The sequence below is a fragment of the Myxine glutinosa genome, chromosome 4, assembly GCF_964187855.1.
Source record: "Myxine glutinosa chromosome 4, kmMyxGlut1.1, whole genome shotgun sequence".
Classification (NCBI taxonomy): domain Eukaryota; kingdom Metazoa; phylum Chordata; class Myxini; order Myxiniformes; family Myxinidae; genus Myxine; species Myxine glutinosa.
In genome coordinates, this window is record NC_136264.1 from 23,210,634 (window position 1) to 23,235,208 (window position 24,575).

The window sequence follows — 24,575 nt, forward strand, 5'->3', positions numbered from 1 at the left end:
TAAAACAGGGAATGCAACTGGACCGGTACTCAGTAGAGTGCATACCTGCACCAGGGTGAACAGTATACATTTTGTATCCCACTGATAGGTGGGATTTGCATCCGGACCTTACCCAAAATGGAATTGGCTTGTTCATGTAAACTACAAATTCAATCACCCCGTTTTTTTTTTTCATAACCCGTCCAGGACCCTGAAATATCTTGCTATAAATCGTTTTTGGCCCCATCTCTCAATGGTGAAGAATCACTTTAAAATTATGGGATCGACATCCAGGTCTTCATCAAAATCTAATCAATTCGCCCTGGTCACACACTTAACCTGTCCACCAAGTCCATAACTTTAACAATTGAATCCGTCCATAACTTTGAGATATCCTGCTCACAGACAAACATGGATAAAAACATAACCTCCATCCATCCACCTTTGGTGGCGGATGTAAATATGGATGCAAATCAAAAATTCAAACTAGAAAGCATCTGAAAATACAAAGCTCGTCTGCCTCCGTTTGTACTCGGATGTCTTCTTCTTCCGACTCTCAAAATAACAACAGAAAGTTAACAAGACCGAAAGTGTAACAGCGGCGTGGCCGGGCTTGTAAAATAGTATAAACCACAAACACACATGATGAGCTTTTTAAACAGTCGCAAGTGCTGTTTATAACATTAAACAAAGAAATTTGGAGGAAACCCGAAATCCGTGAGATAAGTTTTACTTACAGAACTGTGCAAAAATCTACTGTAATCTATATACCCCACAAGGGTTGGGTAAGTAACATGCTGTCAAAAAAAATCAAGGCGAATTCCTTACTTCTGCGGTTGTTAGTTTCGTATAATGCTCATCATTGATTCATGAACCACACACCGCTTCAATCCATTAACTTTGTAGTCATGACATTGGGATTAAAGTGTTATGGTCATATTTACTATATTATTATTATTAATATTATTATTATTACGAAAATGATACTACTGAAATGATACACAACTGTATTAAGAAACCTGGGCTTAAATTTTCCGAAGTGGTCCGAAGATGAGTCATGACGCCGAAGGCCTATACGTACCGTTTTGTTGGAAGAGACTTGACGTCTATGCTTTCAATATTTGATGGTCATTTTAACAATCGGTTTTTGTGTTTCACACTAAATGAATAACGTAAAGGTAGAGCATGGCGATTGTGATATATAACAGGTTCAACGATATGTTTGGCATGAATGAAATTGGAATTAAAATGGCGGGGTGTGGAGAGTCAGCCGCCGTACCGCCGTAATGACATCAGACATAATCACATCACTCTGTCATGTGACCAAATCCTCAGCTCTGATTTGTATACGTTTGAGTGGACATACATACAGATGGGCAAACTGTTCCAAACGACTTTGCCCTATGGGCTACGCCGTAAAAAATACAAAATGAGGATTGATAATTTTATGCAGCCTTGACCATTGAGCTTGGGATGTAAAAAAAATAATCAGTTTCTAGCTTTTGATTGGTGAACCAATTCTGTGACTCAATATGCATATTCTTTAAATTTCAGGTCAATCGGATGAAAATTAATGATTTTACGCAACCTTGACATTTGACCTTTTGATCTAAAACATCAATCAGCTTCTCGCTTTTGATTGATGAACCAATTCTACTACCCAATATGCACATTCTTTAAATTTCAGGTCAATCAGATGAAAATTGACGATTTTATGTGACAGACCCTTGACATTTTGACCAAACTATTATTTTGTCTTCTCCATATTCTCATAATAAAGTTTGTTGGAAATTTGACAAAACTCAAATGGTAAATTTAAATTTCCGGTTAATTTGATGAAAATTTATTATTTTCGGTGACGCTGATCTTTAACCTTTTGACAAAATTATTAATTTGCCTTTTCTGTATTATCATATTAACACTTTGCTGAAAATTTGACAACAGATGAAATGGTAAAAAAAAAAAAAGTTATGGCCTGGACAGACACACACACACAGAGATAGACAGACAGACAGACAGACAGACACAGACAGAAGTGATTGCAAAACCCCGTCTCCTGCACGTGTGGTGGTCAATTCTTCGCTGAACCTGCGGCTAGAATTTTGAAATCGATTATGGATGGTAACAAGCAAAAAAAGTCTACCATGCAGTGTAACGTTCACAAGCAAGTAAGTGCAAGAATATTGGAGCCGCCGGAATAATGTCACCTTTGTCAGAAGTCATTGCTCGAGAGCGGAATGCAAAGCCAGATAATGTTCCAAAAATTAATTAATCCCTTGATTATATATTGAACCATGGTTAGAAAACTGGGACACAAAAACAAAAGCACTAAACATAAAATATCAAAATAGATAACATTATGGAAACAAGTCAGGTAAAAAGTAAAGTGGTGTTCCAAGACAACTGAAAGAACATCACACCTGGATTAGCAGAAATAGCTGCAGGAATGCCCAAAAGGGATTCCTGAGCCTCCATCGTCTTTGCCTCGCCGGCCACATATGCCGGGATGAAAACTGTTGACAGGTGAGAAATGCTGGTAAGCGCAAGGTGAAACTTTAATCCTTGCAGAACTTTAATCCTTGCAGAAATGTAGCACACAAACGGGTGCCAGTATTGGCTGAGGGAGGTGAAAAATGCCCTGTTTTATACAGGCTGAGGAAGTACAAGGAGGAGGTGACATTCAAAATCTTATCTACAATATCTGGTTTAACTGGCAAAGCAGGGTTTATCAGGTTCATTGATGCTTCATCATATCTAATCATATACAGTTTCAAAATGCAAGATAAAAGTGAAGGGAGGATTACGCAAGGGAACCCCACCCCTCTGTCGAGGGGGATGGTGCGACAAAAAAGCCATGTGAGTGTTGTTGCAGTCAAGTCAATTATTTTTCTGCTAATGGAAATCACCCCAAACAAGGCATAAAGTCACTCAAGGTAAGGAGCAAGGGAAGGTTAGAAAAATATAAGGGTAAAGGAAAACAAAATAAATAAATAAATAATATCAAGAAAACATCCAAGTTACATCAAGTAGAAGTCAGATAAAAATGTGATTAAAGCTCAAAGATGTAGGAAGTATGAATTGACTTACTTCTTGAGGCTGGGTAGATCATAGGATAATGGGAAGCACGCTACAGGTAGTGAATTTCATAGCGAAGAATAAAACTTTCTGCACAGCCTCTGGCTCTGCACTTTGGATCAGCTGTAGTGTATGGAGGTCCCAGAGATGGCAAAACGAGTCTGGCATCCAAACACTAGAACCGGAGGAACCCAGTTAGAAAGTCCAACAGAACATTTGCCATGAAAATATGTGTAGAACAAACCAAGAGTGGCAACTGACCTGCGGTGAGAGCAGTTGAAGAGTTGAAGCCATCTCTGCACCAACCAGGTTGACTATCCGTTTCTGGAGTCTATATCAAGCAAAGATAAGTGTCAGGCCGGTGCTCCAGCCCAAATGTGGCAACAGTACTCCATGAGGGGACATATAGTCATTTTATACAGGTACAAAACAGCCTCGAGAGGTAAATACCTCTGCGCTCGATAAAGACAACCAACTCACACTTTTAGCAATACCAGAAATGTACTGATCCCAACAGAGATTAGAGGAGATGTCAGACCAATAAACAGAAGCTCACATGATTCTTTGAAGGTTGAAGACCCCATGTGCAAAGATGGGAAAGACTTGCTTCGAGAGCGAGACATGGACAAGAATTTAATTTTCTTTGCATTGAAGGTTACCAGGCAGTCGAGCCCCCACTTCAACACATTCTATAAACCATTATCCAGTGAAATTCCAACCTCATTCCGAGTGATGTTGAGTGAAGCAGCACATGTACAATAAAGTGAGGGGTAATCAGCATGCTTTGCTAGCTGAGACAGAACGTTATCATGATGATCATTTCTATCAAGAAACCAGTCAAAACATTATCATGATAATCATTCCTATCAAGAAACAAGTCAAAACATAATCATGATAATCATTCCTATCACGAAACCAGTCAAAACATTATCATGATAATCATTACTATCAAGAAACAAGTCAAAACATAATCATGATAATCATTCCTATCAAGAAACCAGTCAAAACATTATCATGATAATCATTCCTATCAAGAAACAAGTCAAAACATTATCATGATAATCATTACTATCAAGAAACAAGTCAAAACATTATCATGATAATCATTCCTATCAAGAAACAAGTCAAAACATTATCATGATAATCATTACTATCAAGAAACAAGTCAAAACATAATCATGATAATCATTCCTATCAAGAAACCAGTCAAAACATTATCATGATAATCATTCCTATCAAGAAACCAGTCAAAACATTATCATGATAATTATTCCTATCAAGAAACCAGTCAAAACTTTATCATGATAATCATTACTATCAAGAAACAAGTCAAAACATCATCATGATAATCATTACTATCAAGAAACTAGTCAAAACATCATCATGATAATCATTACTATCAAGAAACTAGTCAAAACATCATCATGATAATAATTACTATCAAGAAACTAGTCAAAACATCATCATGATAATCATTACTATCAAGAAACTAGTCAAAACATCATCATGATAATCATTACTATCAAGAAACTAGTCAAAACATCATCATGATAATCATTACTATCAAGAAACTAGTCAAAACATTATCATGATAATCATTACTATCAAGAAACCAGTCAAAACATTATCATGATAATCATTACTATCAAGAAACTAGTCAAAACATCATCATGATTATAATCATTACTATCAAGAAACTAGTCAAAACATCATCATGATAATCATTACTATCAAGAAACCAGTCAAAACATCATCATGATAATCATTACTATCAAGAAACTAGTCAAAACATCATCATGATAATCATTACTATCAAGAAACTAGTCAAAACATCATCATGATAATCATTACTATCAAGAAACCAGTCAAAACATCATCATGATAATCATTACTATCAAGAAACTAGTCAAAACATTATCATGATAATCATTCCTATCAAGAAACTAGTCAAAACATTATCATGATAATCATTACTATCAAGAAACTAGTCAAAACATTATCATGATGATCATTACTATCAAGAAACCAGTCAAAACATTATCATGATAATCATTACTATCAAGAAACCAGTCAAAACATCATCATGATAATCATGACTATCAAGAAACCAGTCAAAACATTATCATGATGATCATTACTATCAAGAAACTAGTCAAAACATCATCATGATGATCATTACTATCAAGAAACCAGTCAAAACATCATCATGATGATCATTACTATCAAGAAACTAGTCAAAACATTATCATGATAATCATTACTATCAAGAAACTAGTCAAAACATTATCATGATAATCATTCCTATCAAGAAACAAGTCAAAACATTATCATGATAATCATTACTATCAAGAAACCAGTCAAAACATCATCATGATGATCATCACTATCAACAAACCAGTCAAAACATTATCATGATGATCATTACTATCAAGAAACCAGTCAAAACATCATCATGATGATCATTACTATCAAGAAACCAGTCAAAACATCATCATGATGATCATTACTATCAAGAAACCAGTCAAAACATTATCATGATGATCATTACTATCAAGAAACAAGTCAAAACATTATCATGATAATCATTACTATCAAGAAACTAGTCAAAACATTATCATGATGATCATTACTATCAAGAAACCAGTCAAAACATTATCATGATGATCATTACTATCAAGAAACAAGTCAAAACATTATCATGATGATCATTACTATCAAGAAACCAGTCAAAACATTATCATGATGATCATTACTATCAAGAAACAAGTCAAAACATTATCATGATGATCATTACTATCAAGAAACCAGTCAAAACATCATCATGATGATCATTACTATCAAGAAACAAGTCAAAACATTATCATGATAATCATTACTATCAAGAAACTAGTCAAAACATTATCATAATGATCATTACTATCAAGAAACTAGTCAAAACATTATCATGATGATCATTACTATCAAGAAACCAGTCAAAACATCATCATGATGATCATTACTATCAAGAAACAAGTCAAAACATTATCATGATAATCATTACTATCAAGAAACTAGTCAAAACATTATCAGGATAATCATTACTATCAAGAAACCAGTCAAAACATCATCATGATGATCATTACTATCAAGAAACCAGTCAAAACATTATCATGATAATCATTACTATCAAGAAACCAGTCAAAACATTATCATGATAATCATTACTATCAAGAAACCAGTCAAAACATCATCATGATGATCATTACTATCAAGAAACCAGTCAAAACATCATCATGATAATCATTACTATCAAGAAACCAGTCAAAACATCATCATGATAATCATGACTATCAAGAAACCAGTCAAAACATTATCATGATAATCATTACTATCAAGAAACCAGTCAAAACATCATCATGATAATCATGACTATCAAGAAACCAGTCAAAACATTATCATGATAATCATTACTATCAAGAAACCAGTCAAAACATCATCATGATAATCATTACTATCAAGAAACCAGTCAAAACATCATCATGATGATCATTACTATCAAGAAACCAGTCAAAACATTATCATGATAATCATTACTATCAAGAAACCAGTCAAAACATTATCATGATAATCATTACTATCAAGAAACCAGTCAAAACATCATCATGATGATCATTACTATCAAGAAACCAGTCAAAACATCATCATGATAATCATTACTATCAAGAAACCAGTCAAAACATCATCATGATAATCATGACTATCAAGAAACCAGTCAAAACATTATCATGATAATCATTACTATCAAGAAACCAGTCAAAACATCATCATGATAATCATTACTATCAAGAAACCAGTCAAAACATTATCATGATAATCATTACTATCAAGAAACTAGTCAAAACATAATCATTATAATCATTACTATCAAGAAACTAGTCAAAACATTATCATGATAATCATTCCTATCAAGAAACTAGTCAAAACATAATCATGATAATCATTACTATCAAGAAACTAGTCAAAACATAATCATGATAATCATTACTATCAAGAAACTAGTCAAAACATTATCATGATAATCATTCCTATCAAGAAACTAGTCAAAACATTATCATGATAATCATTCCTATCAAGAAACTAGTCAAAACATTATCATGATAATCATTACTATCAAGAAACCAGTCAAAACATCATCATGATAATCATTACTATCAAGAAACCAGTCAAAACATCATCATGATAATCATTACTATCAAGAAACCAGTCAAAACATCATCATGATAATCATTACTATCAAGAAACTAGTCAAAACATTATCATGATAATCATTCCTATCAAGAAACCAGTCAAAACATCATCATGATAATCATTACTATCAAGAAACCAGTCAAAACATAATCATGATAATCATTACTATCAAGAAACCAGTCAAAACATTATCATGATAATCATTACTATCAAGAAACCAGTCAAAACATCATCATGATAATCATGACTATCAAGAAACCAGTCAAAACATCATCATGATAATCATGACTATCAAGAAACCAGTCAAAACATCATCATGATAATCATTACTATTAAGAAACTAGTCAAAACATTATCATGATAATCATTCCTATCAAGAAACAAGTCAAAACATTATCAGGATAATCATTACTATCAAGAAACCAGTCAAAACATCATCATGATAATCATGACTATCAAGAAACCAGTCAAAACATCATCATGATAATCATGACTATCAAGAAACCAGTCAAAACATCATCATGATAATCATTACTATCAAGAAACTAGTCAAAACATCATCATGATAATCATTACTATCAAGAAACTAGTCAAAACATTATCATGATAATCATGACTATCAAGAAACCAGTCAAAACATCATCATGATAATCATGACTATCAAGAAACCAGTCAAAACATCATCATGATAATCATGACTATCAAGAAACCAGTCAAAACATCATCATGATAATCATTACTATCAAGAAACTAGTCAAAACATCATCATGATAATCATTACTATCAAGAAACTTGTCAAAACATTATCATGATAATCATTACTATCAAGAAACAAGTCAAAACATCATCATGATAATCATTACTATCAAGAAACCAGTCAAAACATCATCATGATAATCATGACTATCAAGAAACCAGTCAAAACATTATCATGATAATCATTACTATCAAGAAACCAGTCAAAACATCATCATGATAATCATTACTATCAAGAAACTAGTCAAAACATTATCATGATAATCATTCCTATCAAGAAACTAGTCAAAACATTATCATGATAATCATGACTATCAAGAAACAAGTCAAAACATCATCATGATAATCATTACTATCAAGAAACCAGTCAAAACATCATCATGATAATCATTACTATCAAGAAACTAGTCAAAACATTATCATGATAATCATTCCTATCAAGAAACCAGTCAAAACATCATCATGATAATCATGACTATCAAGAAACAAGTCAAAACATCATCATGATAATCATTACTATCAAGAAACCAGTCAAAACATTATCATGATAATCATTACTATCAAGAAACCAGTCAAAACATCATCATGATAATCATGACTATCAAGAAACAAGTCAAAACATCATCATGATAATCATTACTATCAAGAAACTAGTCAAAACATTATCATGATAATCATTACTATCAAGAAACTAGTCAAAACATTATCATGATAATCATTCCTATCAAGAAACCAGTCAAAACATCATCATGATAATCATTACTATCAAGAAACCAGTCAAAACATCATCATGATAATCATTACTATCAAGAAACCAGTCAAAACATCATCATGATAATCATTACTATCAAGAAACCAGTCAAAACATCATCATGATAATCATTACTATCAAGAAACTAGACAAAACATCATCATGATAATCATTCCTATCAAGAAACCAGTCAAAACATCATCATGATAATCATTACTATCAAGAAACCAGTCAAAACATTATCATGATAATCATTCCTATCAAGAAACCAGTCAAAACATCATCATGATAATCATTACTATCAAGAAACCAGTCAAAACATCATCATGATAATCATTACTATCAAGAAACTAGACAAAACATCATCATGATAATCATTACTATCAAGAAACCAGTCAAAACATTATCATGATAATCATTCCTATCAAGAAACCAGTCAAAACATCATCATGATAATCATTACTATCAAGAAACCAGTCAAAACATCATCATGATAATCATTACTATCAAGAAACTAGACAAAACATCATCATGATAATCATTCCTATCAAGAAACCAGTCAAAACATCATCATGATAATCATTACTATCAAGAAACCAGTCAAAACATCATCATGATAATCATTACTATCAAGAAACTAGTCAAAACATAATCATGATAATCATTACTATCAAGAAACTAGTCAAAACATTATCATGATAATCATTACTATCAAGAAACCAGTCAAAACATCATCATGATAATCATTACTATCAAGAAACTAGTCAAAACATAATCATGATAATCATTACTATCAAGAAACCAGTCAAAACATAATCATGATAATCATTACTATCAAGAAACTAGTCAAAACATAATCATGATAATCATTACTATCAAGAAACTAGTCAAAACATTATCATGATAATCATTCCTATCAAGAAACTAGTCAAAACATTATCATGATAATCATGACTATCAAGAAACCAGTCAAAACATTATCATGATAATCATGACTATCAAGAAACCAGTCAAAACATTATCATGATAATCATGACTATCAAGAAACCAGTCAAAACATCATCATGATAATCATTACTATCAAGAAACCAGTCAAAACATCATCATGATAATCATTACTATCAAGAAACCAGTCAAAACATCATCATGATAATCATTACTATCAAGAAACCAGTCAAAACATCATCATGATAATCATTACTATCAAGAAACCAGTCAAAACATTATCATGATAATCATTACTATCAAGAAACCAGTCAAAACATCATCATGATAATCATTACTATCAAGAAACTAGTCAAAACATTATCATGATAATCATTACTATCAAGAAACCAGTCAAAACATTATCATGATGATCATTACTATCAAGAAACTAGTCAAAACATTATCATAATGATCATTACTATCAAGAAACTAGTCAAAACATTATCATGATGATCATTACTATCAAGAAACCAGTCAAAACATCATCATGATGATCATTACTATCAAGAAACAAGTCAAAACATTATCATGATAATCATTACTATCAAGAAACTAGTCAAAACATTATCAGGATAATCATTACTATCAAGAAACCAGTCAAAACATCATCATGATGATCATTACTATCAAGAAACCAGTCAAAACATTATCATGATAATCATTACTATCAAGAAACCAGTCAAAACATTATCATGATAATCATTACTATCAAGAAACCAGTCAAAACATCATCATGATGATCATTACTATCAAGAAACCAGTCAAAACATCATCATGATAATCATTACTATCAAGAAACCAGTCAAAACATCATCATGATAATCATGACTATCAAGAAACCAGTCAAAACATTATCAGGATAATCATTACTATCAAGAAACAAGTCAAAACATTATCATGATAATCATTACTATCAAGAAACTAGTCAAAACATTATCATGATGATCATTACTATCAAGAAACCAGTCAAAACATTATCATGATGATCATTACTATCAAGAAACAAGTCAAAACATTATCATGATGATCATTACTATCAAGAAACCAGTCAAAACATTATCATGATGATCATTACTATCAAGAAACAAGTCAAAACATTATCATGATGATCATTACTATCAAGAAACCAGTCAAAACATCATCATGATGATCATTACTATCAAGAAACAAGTCAAAACATTATCATGATAATCATTACTATCAAGAAACTAGTCAAAACATTATCATAATGATCATTACTATCAAGAAACTAGTCAAAACATTATCATGATGATCATTACTATCAAGAAACCAGTCAAAACATCATCATGATGATCATTACTATCAAGAAACAAGTCAAAACATTATCATGATAATCATTACTATCAAGAAACTAGTCAAAACATTATCAGGATAATCATTACTATCAAGAAACCAGTCAAAACATCATCATGATGATCATTACTATCAAGAAACCAGTCAAAACATTATCATGATAATCATTACTATCAAGAAACCAGTCAAAACATTATCATGATAATCATTACTATCAAGAAACCAGTCAAAACATCATCATGATGATCATTACTATCAAGAAACCAGTCAAAACATCATCATGATAATCATTCCTATCAAGAAACCAGTCAAAACATCATCATGATAATCATGACTATCAAGAAACCAGTCAAAACATTATCATGATAATCATTACTATCAAGAAACCAGTCAAAACATCATCATGATAATCATTACTATCAAGAAACCAGTCAAAACATTATCATGATGATCATTACTATCAAGAAACCAGTCAAAACATTATCATGATAATCATTACTATCAAGAAACCAGTCAAAACATCATCATGATGATCATTACTATCAAGAAACCAGTCAAAACATCATCATGATAATCATTACTATCAAGAAACCAGTCAAAACATCATCATGATAATCATGACTATCAAGAAACCAGTCAAAACATTATCATGATAATCATTACTATCAAGAAACCAGTCAAAACATCATCATGATAATCATTACTATCAAGAAACCAGTCAAAACATCATCATGATGATCATTACTATCAAGAAACCAGTCAAAACATTATCATGATAATCATTACTATCAAGAAACCAGTCAAAACATTATCATGATAATCATTACTATCAAGAAACCAGTCAAAACATCATCATGATGATCATTACTATCAAGAAACCAGTCAAAACATCATCATGATAATCATTACTATCAAGAAACCAGTCAAAACATCATCATGATAATCATGACTATCAAGAAACCAGTCAAAACATTATCATGATAATCATTACTATCAAGAAACCAGTCAAAACATCATCATGATAATCATTACTATCAAGAAACCAGTCAAAACATTATCATGATAATCATTACTATCAAGAAACTAGTCAAAACATAATCATTATAATCATTACTATCAAGAAACTAGTCAAAACATTATCATGATAATCATTCCTATCAAGAAACTAGTCAAAACATAATCATGATAATCATTACTATCAAGAAACTAGTCAAAACATAATCATGATAATCATTACTATCAAGAAACTAGTCAAAACATTATCATGATAATCATTCCTATCAAGAAACTAGTCAAAACATTATCATGATAATCATTCCTATCAAGAAACTAGTCAAAACATTATCATGATAATCATTACTATCAAGAAACCAGTCAAAACATCATCATGATAATCATTACTATCAAGAAACCAGTCAAAACATCATCATGATAATCATTACTATCAAGAAACCAGTCAAAACATCATCATGATAATCATTACTATCAAGAAACTAGTCAAAACATTATCATGATAATCATTCCTATCAAGAAACCAGTCAAAACATCATCATGATAATCATTACTATCAAGAAACCAGTCAAAACATAATCATGATAATCATTACTATCAAGAAACCAGTCAAAACATTATCATGATAATCATTACTATCAAGAAACCAGTCAAAACATCATCATGATAATCATGACTATCAAGAAACCAGTCAAAACATCATCATGATAATCATGACTATCAAGAAACCAGTCAAAACATCATCATGATAATCATGACTATCAAGAAACCAGTCAAAACATTATCATGATAATCATTACTATCAAGAAACAAGTCAAAACATTATCATGATAATCATTACTATCAAGAAACAAGTCAAAACATTATCAGGATAATCATTACTATCAAGAAACCAGTCAAAACATCATCATGATAATCATGACTATCAAGAAACCAGTCAAAACATCATCATGATAATCATGACTATCAAGAAACCAGTCAAAACATCATCATGATAATCATTACTATCAAGAAACTAGTCAAAACATCATCATGATAATCATTACTATCAAGAAACTAGTCAAAACATTATCATGATAATCATGACTATCAAGAAACCAGTCAAAACATCATCATGATAATCATGACTATCAAGAAACCAGTCAAAACATCATCATGATAATCATGACTATCAAGAAACCAGTCAAAACATCATCATGATAATCATTACTATCAAGAAACTAGTCAAAACATCATCATGATAATCATTACTATCAAGAAACTTGTCAAAACATTATCATGATAATCATTACTATCAAGAAACAAGTCAAAACATCATCATGATAATCATTACTATCAAGAAACCAGTCAAAACATCATCATGATAATCATGACTATCAATAAACCAGTCAAAACATTATCATGATAATCATTACTATCAAGAAACCAGTCAAAACATCATCATGATAATCATTACTATCAAGAAACTAGTCAAAACATTATCATGATAATCATTCCTATCAAGAAACTAGTCAAAACATTATCATGATAATCATGACTATCAAGAAACAAGTCAAAACATCATCATGATAATCATTACTATCAAGAAACCAGTCAAAACATCATCATGATAATCATTACTATCAAGAAACTAGTCAAAACATTATCATGATAATCATTCCTATCAAGAAACCAGTCAAAACATCATCATGATAATCATGACTATCAAGAAACAAGTCAAAACATCATCATGATAATCATTACTATCAAGAAACTAGTCAAAACATTATCATGATAATCATTCCTATCAAGAAACCAGTCAAAACATTATCATGATAATCATTACTATCAAGAAACCAGTCAAAACATCATCATGATAATCATGACTATCAAGAAACAAGTCAAAACATCATCATGATAATCATTACTATCAAGAAACTAGTCAAAACATTATCATGATAATCATTACTATCAAGAAACTAGTCAAAACATTATCATGATAATCATTCCTATCAAGAAACCAGTCAAAACATCATCATGATAATCATTACTATCAAGAAACCAGTCAAAACATCATCATGATAATCATTACTATCAAGAAACTAGTCAAAACATTATCATGATAATCATTCCTATCAAGAAACCAGTCAAAACATCATCATGATAATCATTACTATCAAGAAACCAGTCAAAACATCATCATGATAATCATTCCTATCAAGAAACCAGTCAAAACATCATCATGATAATCATTCCTATCAAGAAACCAGTCAAAACATCATCATGATAATCATTACTATCAAGAAACCAGTCAAAACATCATCATGATAATCATTACTATCAAGAAACCAGTCAAAACATTATCATGATAATCATTCCTATCAAGAAACCAGTCAAAACATCATCATGATAATCATTACTATCAAGAAACCAGTCAAAACATCATCATGATAATCATTACTATCAAGAAACTAGACAAAACATCATCATGATAATCATTCCTATCAAGAAACCAGTCAAAACATCATCATGATAATCATTACTATCAAGAAACCAGTCAAAACATCATCATGATAATCATTACTATCAAGAAACTAGTCAAAACATAATCATGATAATCATTACTATCAAGAAACTAGTCAAAACATTATCATGATAATCATTACTATCAAGAAACCAGTCAAAACATCATCATGATAATCATTACTATCAAGAAACTAGTCAAAACATAATCATGATAATCATTACTATCAAGAAACCAGTCAAAACATCATCATGATAATCATTACTATCAAGAAACTAGTCAAAACATAATCATGATAATCATTACTATCAAGAAACTAGTCAAAACATTATCATGATAATCATTCCTATCAAGAAACTAGTCAAAACATTATCATGATAATCATGACTATCAAGAAACCAGTCAAAACATCATCATGATAATCATGACTATCAAGAAACCAGTCAAAACATTATCATGATAATCATGACTATCAAGAAACCAGTCAAAACATCATCATGATAATCATTACTATCAAGAAACCAGTCAAAACATCATCATGATAATCATTACTATCAAGAAACCAGTCAAAACATCATCATGATAATCATTACTATCAAGAAACCAGTCAAAACATCATCATGATAATCATTACTATCAAGAAACCAGTCAAAACATTATCATGATAATCATTACTATCAAGAAACCAGTCAAAACATCATCATGATAATCATTACTATCAAGAAACTAGTCAAAACATTATCATGATAATCATTACTATCAAGAAACCAGTCAAAACATTATCATGATGATCATTACTATCAAGAAACCAGTGAAAACATTATCATGATAATCATTACTATCAAGAAACCAGTCAAAACATTATCATGATGATCATTACTATCAAGAAACCAGTCAAAACATTATCATGATGATCATTACTATCAAGAAACCAGTCAAAACATTATCATGATAATCATTACTATCAAGAAACTAGTCAAAACATTATCATGATGATCATTACTATCAAGAAACTAGTCAAAACATTATCATGATGATCATTACTATCAAGAAACTAGTCAAAACATTATCATGATAATCATTACTATCAAGAAACTAGTCAAAACATTATCATGATAATCATTACTATCAAGAAACTAGTCAAAACATTATCATGATGATCATTACTATCAAGAAACTAGTCAAAACATTATCATGATAATCATTACTATCAAGAAACTAGTCAAAACATTATCATGATAATCATGACTATCAAGAAACCAGTCAAAACATCATCATGATAATCATGACTATCAAGAAACCAGTCAAAACATTATCATGATAATCATGACTATCAAGAAACCAGTCAAAACATCATCATGATAATCATTACTATCAAGAAACCAGTCAAAACATCATCATGATAATCATTACTATCAAGAAACCAGTCAAAACATCATCATGATAATCATTACTATCAAGAAACCAGTCAAAACATCATCATGATAATCATTACTATCAAGAAACCAGTCAAAACATTATCATGATAATCATTACTATCAAGAAACCAGTCAAAACATCATCATGATAATCATTACTATCAAGAAACTAGTCAAAACATTATCATGATAATCATTACTATCAAGAAACCAGTCAAAACATTATCATGATGATAATTACTATCAAGAAACCAGTGAAAACATTATCATGATAATCATTACTATCAAGAAACCAGTCAAAACATTATCATGATGATCATTACTATCAAGAAACCAGTCAAAACATTATCATGATGATCATTACTATCAAGAAACAAGTCAAAACATTCTCATGATAATCATTACTATCAAGAAACTAGTCAAAACATTATCATGATGATCATTACTATCAAGAAACTAGTCAAAACATTATCATGATGATCATTACTATCAAGAAACCAGTCAAAACATTATCATGATGATCATTACTATCAAGAAACCAGTCAAAACATTATCATGATGATCATTACTATCAAGAAACTAGTCAAAACATTATCATGATGATCATTACTATCAAGAAACTAGTCAAAACATTATCATGATGATCATTACTATCAAGAAACCAGTCAAAACATTATCATGATGATCATTACTATCAAGAAACAAGTCAAAACATTATCATGATGATCATTACTATCAAGAAACCAGTCAAAACATCATCATGATAATCATTCCTATCAAGAAACTAGTCAAAACATCATCATGATAATCATTACTATCAAGAAACCAGTCAAAACATCATCATGATAATCATTACTATCAAGAAACTAGTCAAAACATTATCATGATGATCATTACTATCAAGAAACCAGTCAAAACATTATCATGATAATCATTACTATCAAGAAACTAGTCAAAACATTATCATGATGATCATTACTATCAAGAAACCAGTCAAAACATTATCATGATAATCATTACTATCAAGAAACTAGTCAAAACATTATCATGATAATCATTACTATCAAGAAACTAGTCAAAACATCATCATGATAATCATTACTATCAAGAAACTAGTCAAAACATTATCATGATGATCATTACTATCAAGAAACCAGTCAAAACATTATCATGATAATCATTACTATCAAGAAACAAGTCAAAACATTATCATGATGATCATTACTATCAAGAAACCAGTCAAAACATCATCATGATAATCATTCCTATCAAGAAACTAGTCAAAACATCATCATGATAATCATTACTATCAAGAAACTAGTCAAAACATCATCATGATAATCATTACTATCAAGAAACCAGTCAAAACATTATCATGATAATCATTACTATCAAGAAACTAGTCAAAACATTATCATGATAATCATTCCTATCAAGAAACTAGTCAAAACATCATCATGTTAATCATTACTATCAAGAAACTAGTCAAAACATTATCATGATAATCATTCCTATCAAGAAACCAGTCAAAACATAATCATGATAATCATTACTATCAAGAAACAAGTCAAAACATAATCATGATAATCATTACTATCAAGAAACCAGTCAAAACATTCTCATGATAATCATTACTATCAAGAAACCAGTCAAAACATTCTCATGATAATCATTACTATCAAGAAACCAGTCAAAACATTATCATGATAATCATTACTATCAAGAAACTAGACAAAACATTATTATGATAATCATTACTATCAAGAAACCAGACAAAACATTATCATGATAATCATTACTATCAAGAAACTAGTCAAAACATTATCATGATAATCATTACTATCAAGAAACTAGTCAAAACATCATCATGATAATCATTACTATCAAGAAACTAGACAAAACATCATCATGATAATCATTACTATCAAGAAACCAGTCAAAACATTATTATGATAATCATTACTATCAAGAAACCAGTCAAAACATCATCATGATGATCATTACTATCAAGAAACTAGTCAAAACATCATCATGATGATCATTACTATCAAGAAACCAGTCAAAACATCATCATGATAATCATTACTATCAAGAAACCAGTCAAAACATCATCAGGATAATCATTACTATCAAGAAACCAGTCAAAACATCATCATGATGATCATTACTATCAAGAAACCAGTCAAAACATGATCATGATAATCATTACTATCAAGAAACCAGTCAAAACATTATCATGATAATCATTACTATCAAGAAACCAGTCAAAACATCATCATGATGATCATTACTATCAAGAAACCAGTCAAAACATCATCATGATAATCATTACTATCAAGAAACCAGTCAAAACATCATCATGATAATCATGACTATCAAGAAACCAGTCAAAACATTATCATGATAATCATTACTATCAAGAATCCAGTCAAAACATCATCATGATAATCATGACTATCAAGAAACCAGTCAAAACATTATCATGATAATCATTACTATCAAGAAACTAGTCAAAACATAATCATTATAATCATTACTATCAAGAAACTAGTCAAAACATTATCATGATAATCATTCCTATCAAGAAACTAGTCAAAACATAATCATGATAATCATTACTATCAAGAAACTAGTCAAAACATAATCATGATAATCATTACTATCAAGAAACTAGTCAAAACATTATCATGATAATCATTCCTATCAAGAAACTAGTCAAAACATTATCATGATAATCATTCCTATCAAGAAACTAGTCAAAACATTATCATGATAATCATTACTATCAAGAAACCAGTCAAAACATCATCATGATAATCATTACTATCAAGAAACCAGTCAAAACATCATCATGATAATCATTACTATCAAGAAACCAGTCAAAACATCATCATGATAATCATTACTATCAAGAAACTAGTCAAAACATTATCATGATAATCATTCCTATCAAGAAACCAGTCAAAACATCATCATGATAATCATTACTATCAAGAAACCAGTCAAAACATAATCATGATAATCATTACTATCAAGAAACCAGTCAAAACATTATCATGATAATCATTACTATCAAGAAACCAGTCAAAACATCATCATGATAATCATGACTATCAAGAAACCAGTCAAAACATCATCATGATAATCATGACTATCAAGAAACCAGTCAAAACATCATCATGATAATCATTACTATCAAGAAACTAGTCAAAACATTATCATGATAATCATTCCTATCAAGAAACAAGTCAAAACATTATCAGGATAATCATTACTATCAAGAAACCAGTCAAAACATTATCATGATAATCATTCCTATCAAGAAACCAGTCAAAACATTATCAGGATAATCATTACTATCAAGAAACCAGTCAAAACATTATCATGATAATCATTACTATCAAGAAACCAGTCAAAACATTATCATGATAATCATTCCTATCAAGAAACCAGTCAAAACATTATCAGGATAATCATTACTATCAAGAAACCAGTCAAAACATTATCATGATAATCATTACTATCAAGAAACCAGTCAAAACATCATCATGATAATCATGACTATCAAGAAACCAGTCAAAACATCATCATGATAATCATTACTATCAAGAAACTAGTCAAAACATCATCATGATAATCATTACTATCAAGAAACTAGTCAAAACATTATCATGATAATCATGACTATCAAGAAACCAGTCAAAACATCATCATGATAATCATGACTATCAAGAAACCAGTCAAAACATCATCATGATAATCATGACTATCAAGAAACCAGTCAAAACATCATCATGATAATCATTACTATCAAGAAACTAGTCAAAACATCATCATGATAATCATTACTATCAAGAAACTAGTCAAAACATTATCATGATAATCATTACTATCAAGAAACAAGTCAAAACATCATCATGATAATCATGACTATCAAGAAACCAGTCAAAACATCATCATGATAATCATGACTATCAAGAAACCAGTCAAAACATTATCATGATAATCATTACTATCAAGAAACCAGTCAAAACATCATCATGATAATCATTACTATCAAGAAACTAGTCAAAACATTATCATGATAATCATTCCTATCAAGAAACTAGTCAAAACATTATCATGATAATCATGACTATCAAGAAACAAGTCAAAACATCATCATGATAATCATTACTATCAAGAAACCAGTCAAAACATCATCATGATAATCATTACTATCAAGAAACTAGTCAAAACATTATCATGATAATCATTCCTATCAAGAAACCAGTCAAAACATCATCATGATAATCATTACTATCAAGAAACTAGTCAAAACATTATCATGATAATCATTCCTATCAAGAAACCAGTCAAAACATTATCATGATAATCATTACTATCAAGAAACCAGTCAAAACATCATCAGGATAATCATGACTATCAAGAAACAAGTCAAAACATCATCATGATAATCATTACTATCAAGAAACTAGTCAAAACATTATCATGATAATCATTACTATCAAGAAACTAGTCAAAACATTATCATGATAATCATTCCTATCAAGAAACCAGTCAAAACATCATCATGATAATCATTACTATCAAGAAACCAGTCAAAACATCATCATGATAATCATTACTATCAAGAAACTAGTCAAAACATTATCATGATAATCATTCCTATCAAGAAACCAGTCAAAACATCATCATGATAATCATTCCTATCAAGAAACTAGACAAAACATCATCATGATAATCATTACTATCAAGAAACTAGACAAAACATCATCATGATAATCATTCCTATCAAGAAACTAGACAAAACATTATCATGATAATCATTCCTATCAAGAAACTAGACAAAACATTATCATGATAATCATTCCTATCAAGAAACCAGTCAAAACATCATCATGATAATCATTCCTATCAAGAAACTAGACAAAACATCATCATGATAATCATTACTATCAAGAAACCAGTCAAAACATCATCATGATAATCATTACTATCAAGAAACTAGTCAAAACATTATCATGATAATCATTCCTATCAAGAAACCAGTCAAAACATTATCATGATAATCATTACTATCAAGAAACCAGTCAAAACATCATCATGATAATCATTACTATCAAGAAACTAGACAAAACATCATCATGATAATCATTCCTATCAAGAAACCAGTCAAAACATCATCATGATAATCATTACTATCAAGAAACCAGTCAAAACATCATCATGATAATCATTACTATCAAGAAACTAGTCAAAACATAATCATGATAATCATTACTATCAAGAAACTAGTCAAAACATTATCATGATAATCATTACTATCAAGAAACCAGTCAAAACATCATCATGATAATCATTACTATCAAGAAACTAGTCAAAACATAATCATGATAATCATTACTATCAAGAAACCAGTCAAAACATCATCATGATAATCATTACTATCAAGAAACTAGTCAAAACATAATCATGATAATCATTACTATCAAGAAACTAGTCAAAACATTATCATGATAATCATTCCTATCAAGAAACTAGTCAAAACATTATCATGATAATCATGACTATCAAGAAACCAGTCAAAACATCATCATGATAATCATGACTATCAAGAAACCAGTCAAAACATTATCATGATAATCATGACTATCAAGAAACCAGTCAAAACATCATCATGATAATCATTACTATCAAGAAACCAGTCAAAACATCATCATGATAATCATTACTATCAAGAAACCAGTCAAAACATCATCATGATAATCATTACTATCAAGAAACCAGTCAAAACATCATCATGATAATCATTACTATCAAGAAACCAGTCAAAACATTATCATGATAATCATTACTATCAAGAAACCAGTCAAAACATCATCATGATAATCATTACTATCAAGAAACTAGTCAAAACATTATCATGATAATCATTACTATCAAGAAACCAGTCAAAACATTATCATGATGATCATTACTATCAAGAAACCAGTCAAAACATTATCATGATAATCATTACTATCAAGAAACCAGTCAAAACATTATCATGATGATCATTACTATCAAGAAACCAGTCAAAACATTATCATGATGATCATTACTTTCAAGAAACAAGTCAAAACATTCTCATGATAATCATTACTATCAAGAAACTAGTCAAAACATTATCATGATGATCATTACTATCAAGAAACTAGTCAAAACATTATCATGATGATCATTACTATCAAGAAACCAGTCAAAACATTATCATGATGATCATTACTATCAAGAAACCAGTCAAAACATTATCATGATGATCATTACTATCAAGAAACTAGTCAAAACATTATCATGATGATCATTACTATCAAGAAACTAGTCAAAACATTATCATGATGATCATTACTATCAAGAAACCAGTCAAAACATTATCATGATGATCATTACTATCAAGAAACAAGTCAAAACATTATCATGATGATCATTACTATCAAGAAACCAGTCAAAACATCATCATGATAATCATTCCTATCAAGAAACTAGTCAAAACATCATCATGATAATCATTACTATCAAGAAACCAGTCAAAACATCATCATGATAATCATTACTATCAAGAAACTAGTCAAAACATTATCATGATGATCATTACTATCAAGAAACCAGTCAAAACATTATCATGATAATCATTACTATCAAGAAACTAGTCAAAACATTATCATGATGATCATTACTATCAAGAAACCAGTCAAAACATTATCATGATAATCATTACTATCAAGAAACTAGTCAAAACATTATCATGATAATCATTACTATCAAGAAACTAGTCAAAACATCATCATGATAATCATTACTATCAAGAAACTAGTCAAAACATTATCATGATGATCATTACTATCAAGAAACCAGTCAAAACATTATCATGATAATCATTACTATCAAGAAACAAGTCAAAACATTATCATGATGATCATTACTATCAAGAAACCAGTCAAAACATCATCATGATAATCATTCCTATCAAGAAACTAGTCAAAACATCATCATGATAATCATTACTATCAAGAAACTAGTCAAAACATCATCATGATAATCATTACTATCAAGAAACCAGTCAAAACATCATCATGATAATCATTACTATCAAGAAACTAGTCAAAACATTATCATGATAATCATTACTATCAAGAAACAAGTCAAAACATTATCATGATGATCATTACTATCAAGAAACCAGTCAAAACATCATCATGATAATCATTCCTATCAAGAAACTAGTCAAAACATCATCATGATAATCATTACTATCAAGAAACCAGTCAAAACATCATCATGATAATCATTACTATCAAGAAACTAGTCAAAACATTATCATGATGATCATTACTATCAAGAAACCAGTCAAAACATTATCATGATAATCATTACTATCAAGAAACTAGTCAAAACATTATCATGATGATCATTACTATCAAGAAACCAGTCAAAACATTATCATGATAATCATTACTATCAAGAAACTAGTCAAAACATTATCATGATAATCATTACTATCAAGAAACTAGTCAAAACATTATCATGATAATCATTACTATCAAGAAACTAGTCAAAACATCATCATGATAATCATTACTATCAAGAAACTAGTCAAAACATTATCATGATGATCATTACTATCAAGAAACCAGTCAAAACATTATCATGATAATCATTACTATCAAGAAACAAGTCAAAACATTATCATGATGATCATTACTATCAAGAAACCAGTCAAAACATCATCATGATAATCATTCCTATCAAGAAACTAGTCAAAACATCATCATGATAATCATTACTATCAAGAAACTAGTCAAAACATCATCATGATAATCATTACTATCAAGAAACTAGTCAAAACATCATCATGATAATCATTACTATCAAGAAACTAGTCAAAACATTATCATGATAATCATTCCTATCAAGAAACTAGTCAAAACATCATCATGATAATCATTACTATCAAGAAACTAGTCAAAACATTATCATGATAATCATTCCTATCAAGAAACCAGTCAAAACATCATCATGATAATCATTACTATCAAGAAACCAGTCAAAACATTATCATGATAATCATTACTATCAAGAAACCAGTCAAAACATTATCATGATAATCATTACTATCAAGAAACAAGTCAAAACATAATCATGATAATCATTACTATCAAGAAACTAGTCAAAACATAATCATGATAATCATTACTATCAAGAAACAAGTCAAAACATAATCATGATAATCATTACTATCAAGAAACCAGTCAAAACATAATCATGATAATCATTACTATCAAGAAACTAGTCAAAACATTATCATGATGATCATTACTATCAAGAAACCAGTCAAAACATTCTCATGATAATCATTACTATCAAGAAACCAGTCAAAACATTATCATGATAATCATTCCTATCAAGAAACCAGTCAAAACATTATCATTATAATCATTACTATCAAGAAACAAGTCAAAACATTATCATGATAATCATTACTATCAACAAACCAGTCAAAACATCATCATGA

The 24,575-nt window shown here is 29.7% G+C and overlaps 2 protein-coding genes across 2 annotated transcripts in view; both read right to left on the reverse strand.

Annotated features, from left to right (window-relative positions):
- The window catches only part of LOC137413387 (uncharacterized), a 67,665-nt gene extending 65,188 nt beyond the window's left edge, over nt 1–2,477 (reverse strand). Inside the window, exon 1 of the mRNA XM_078775089.1 lies at nt 2,400–2,477. Coding sequence (XP_078631215.1) covers nt 2,400–2,477 — 78 coding nt within the window. The remainder of the gene's footprint in view (nt 1–2,399) is intronic.
- The window catches only part of LOC137425815 (uncharacterized), a 1,363,480-nt gene that overhangs the window by 875,330 nt on the left and 463,575 nt on the right, over nt 1–24,575 (reverse strand). The gene's annotated exons all lie outside the window — the stretch shown is intronic.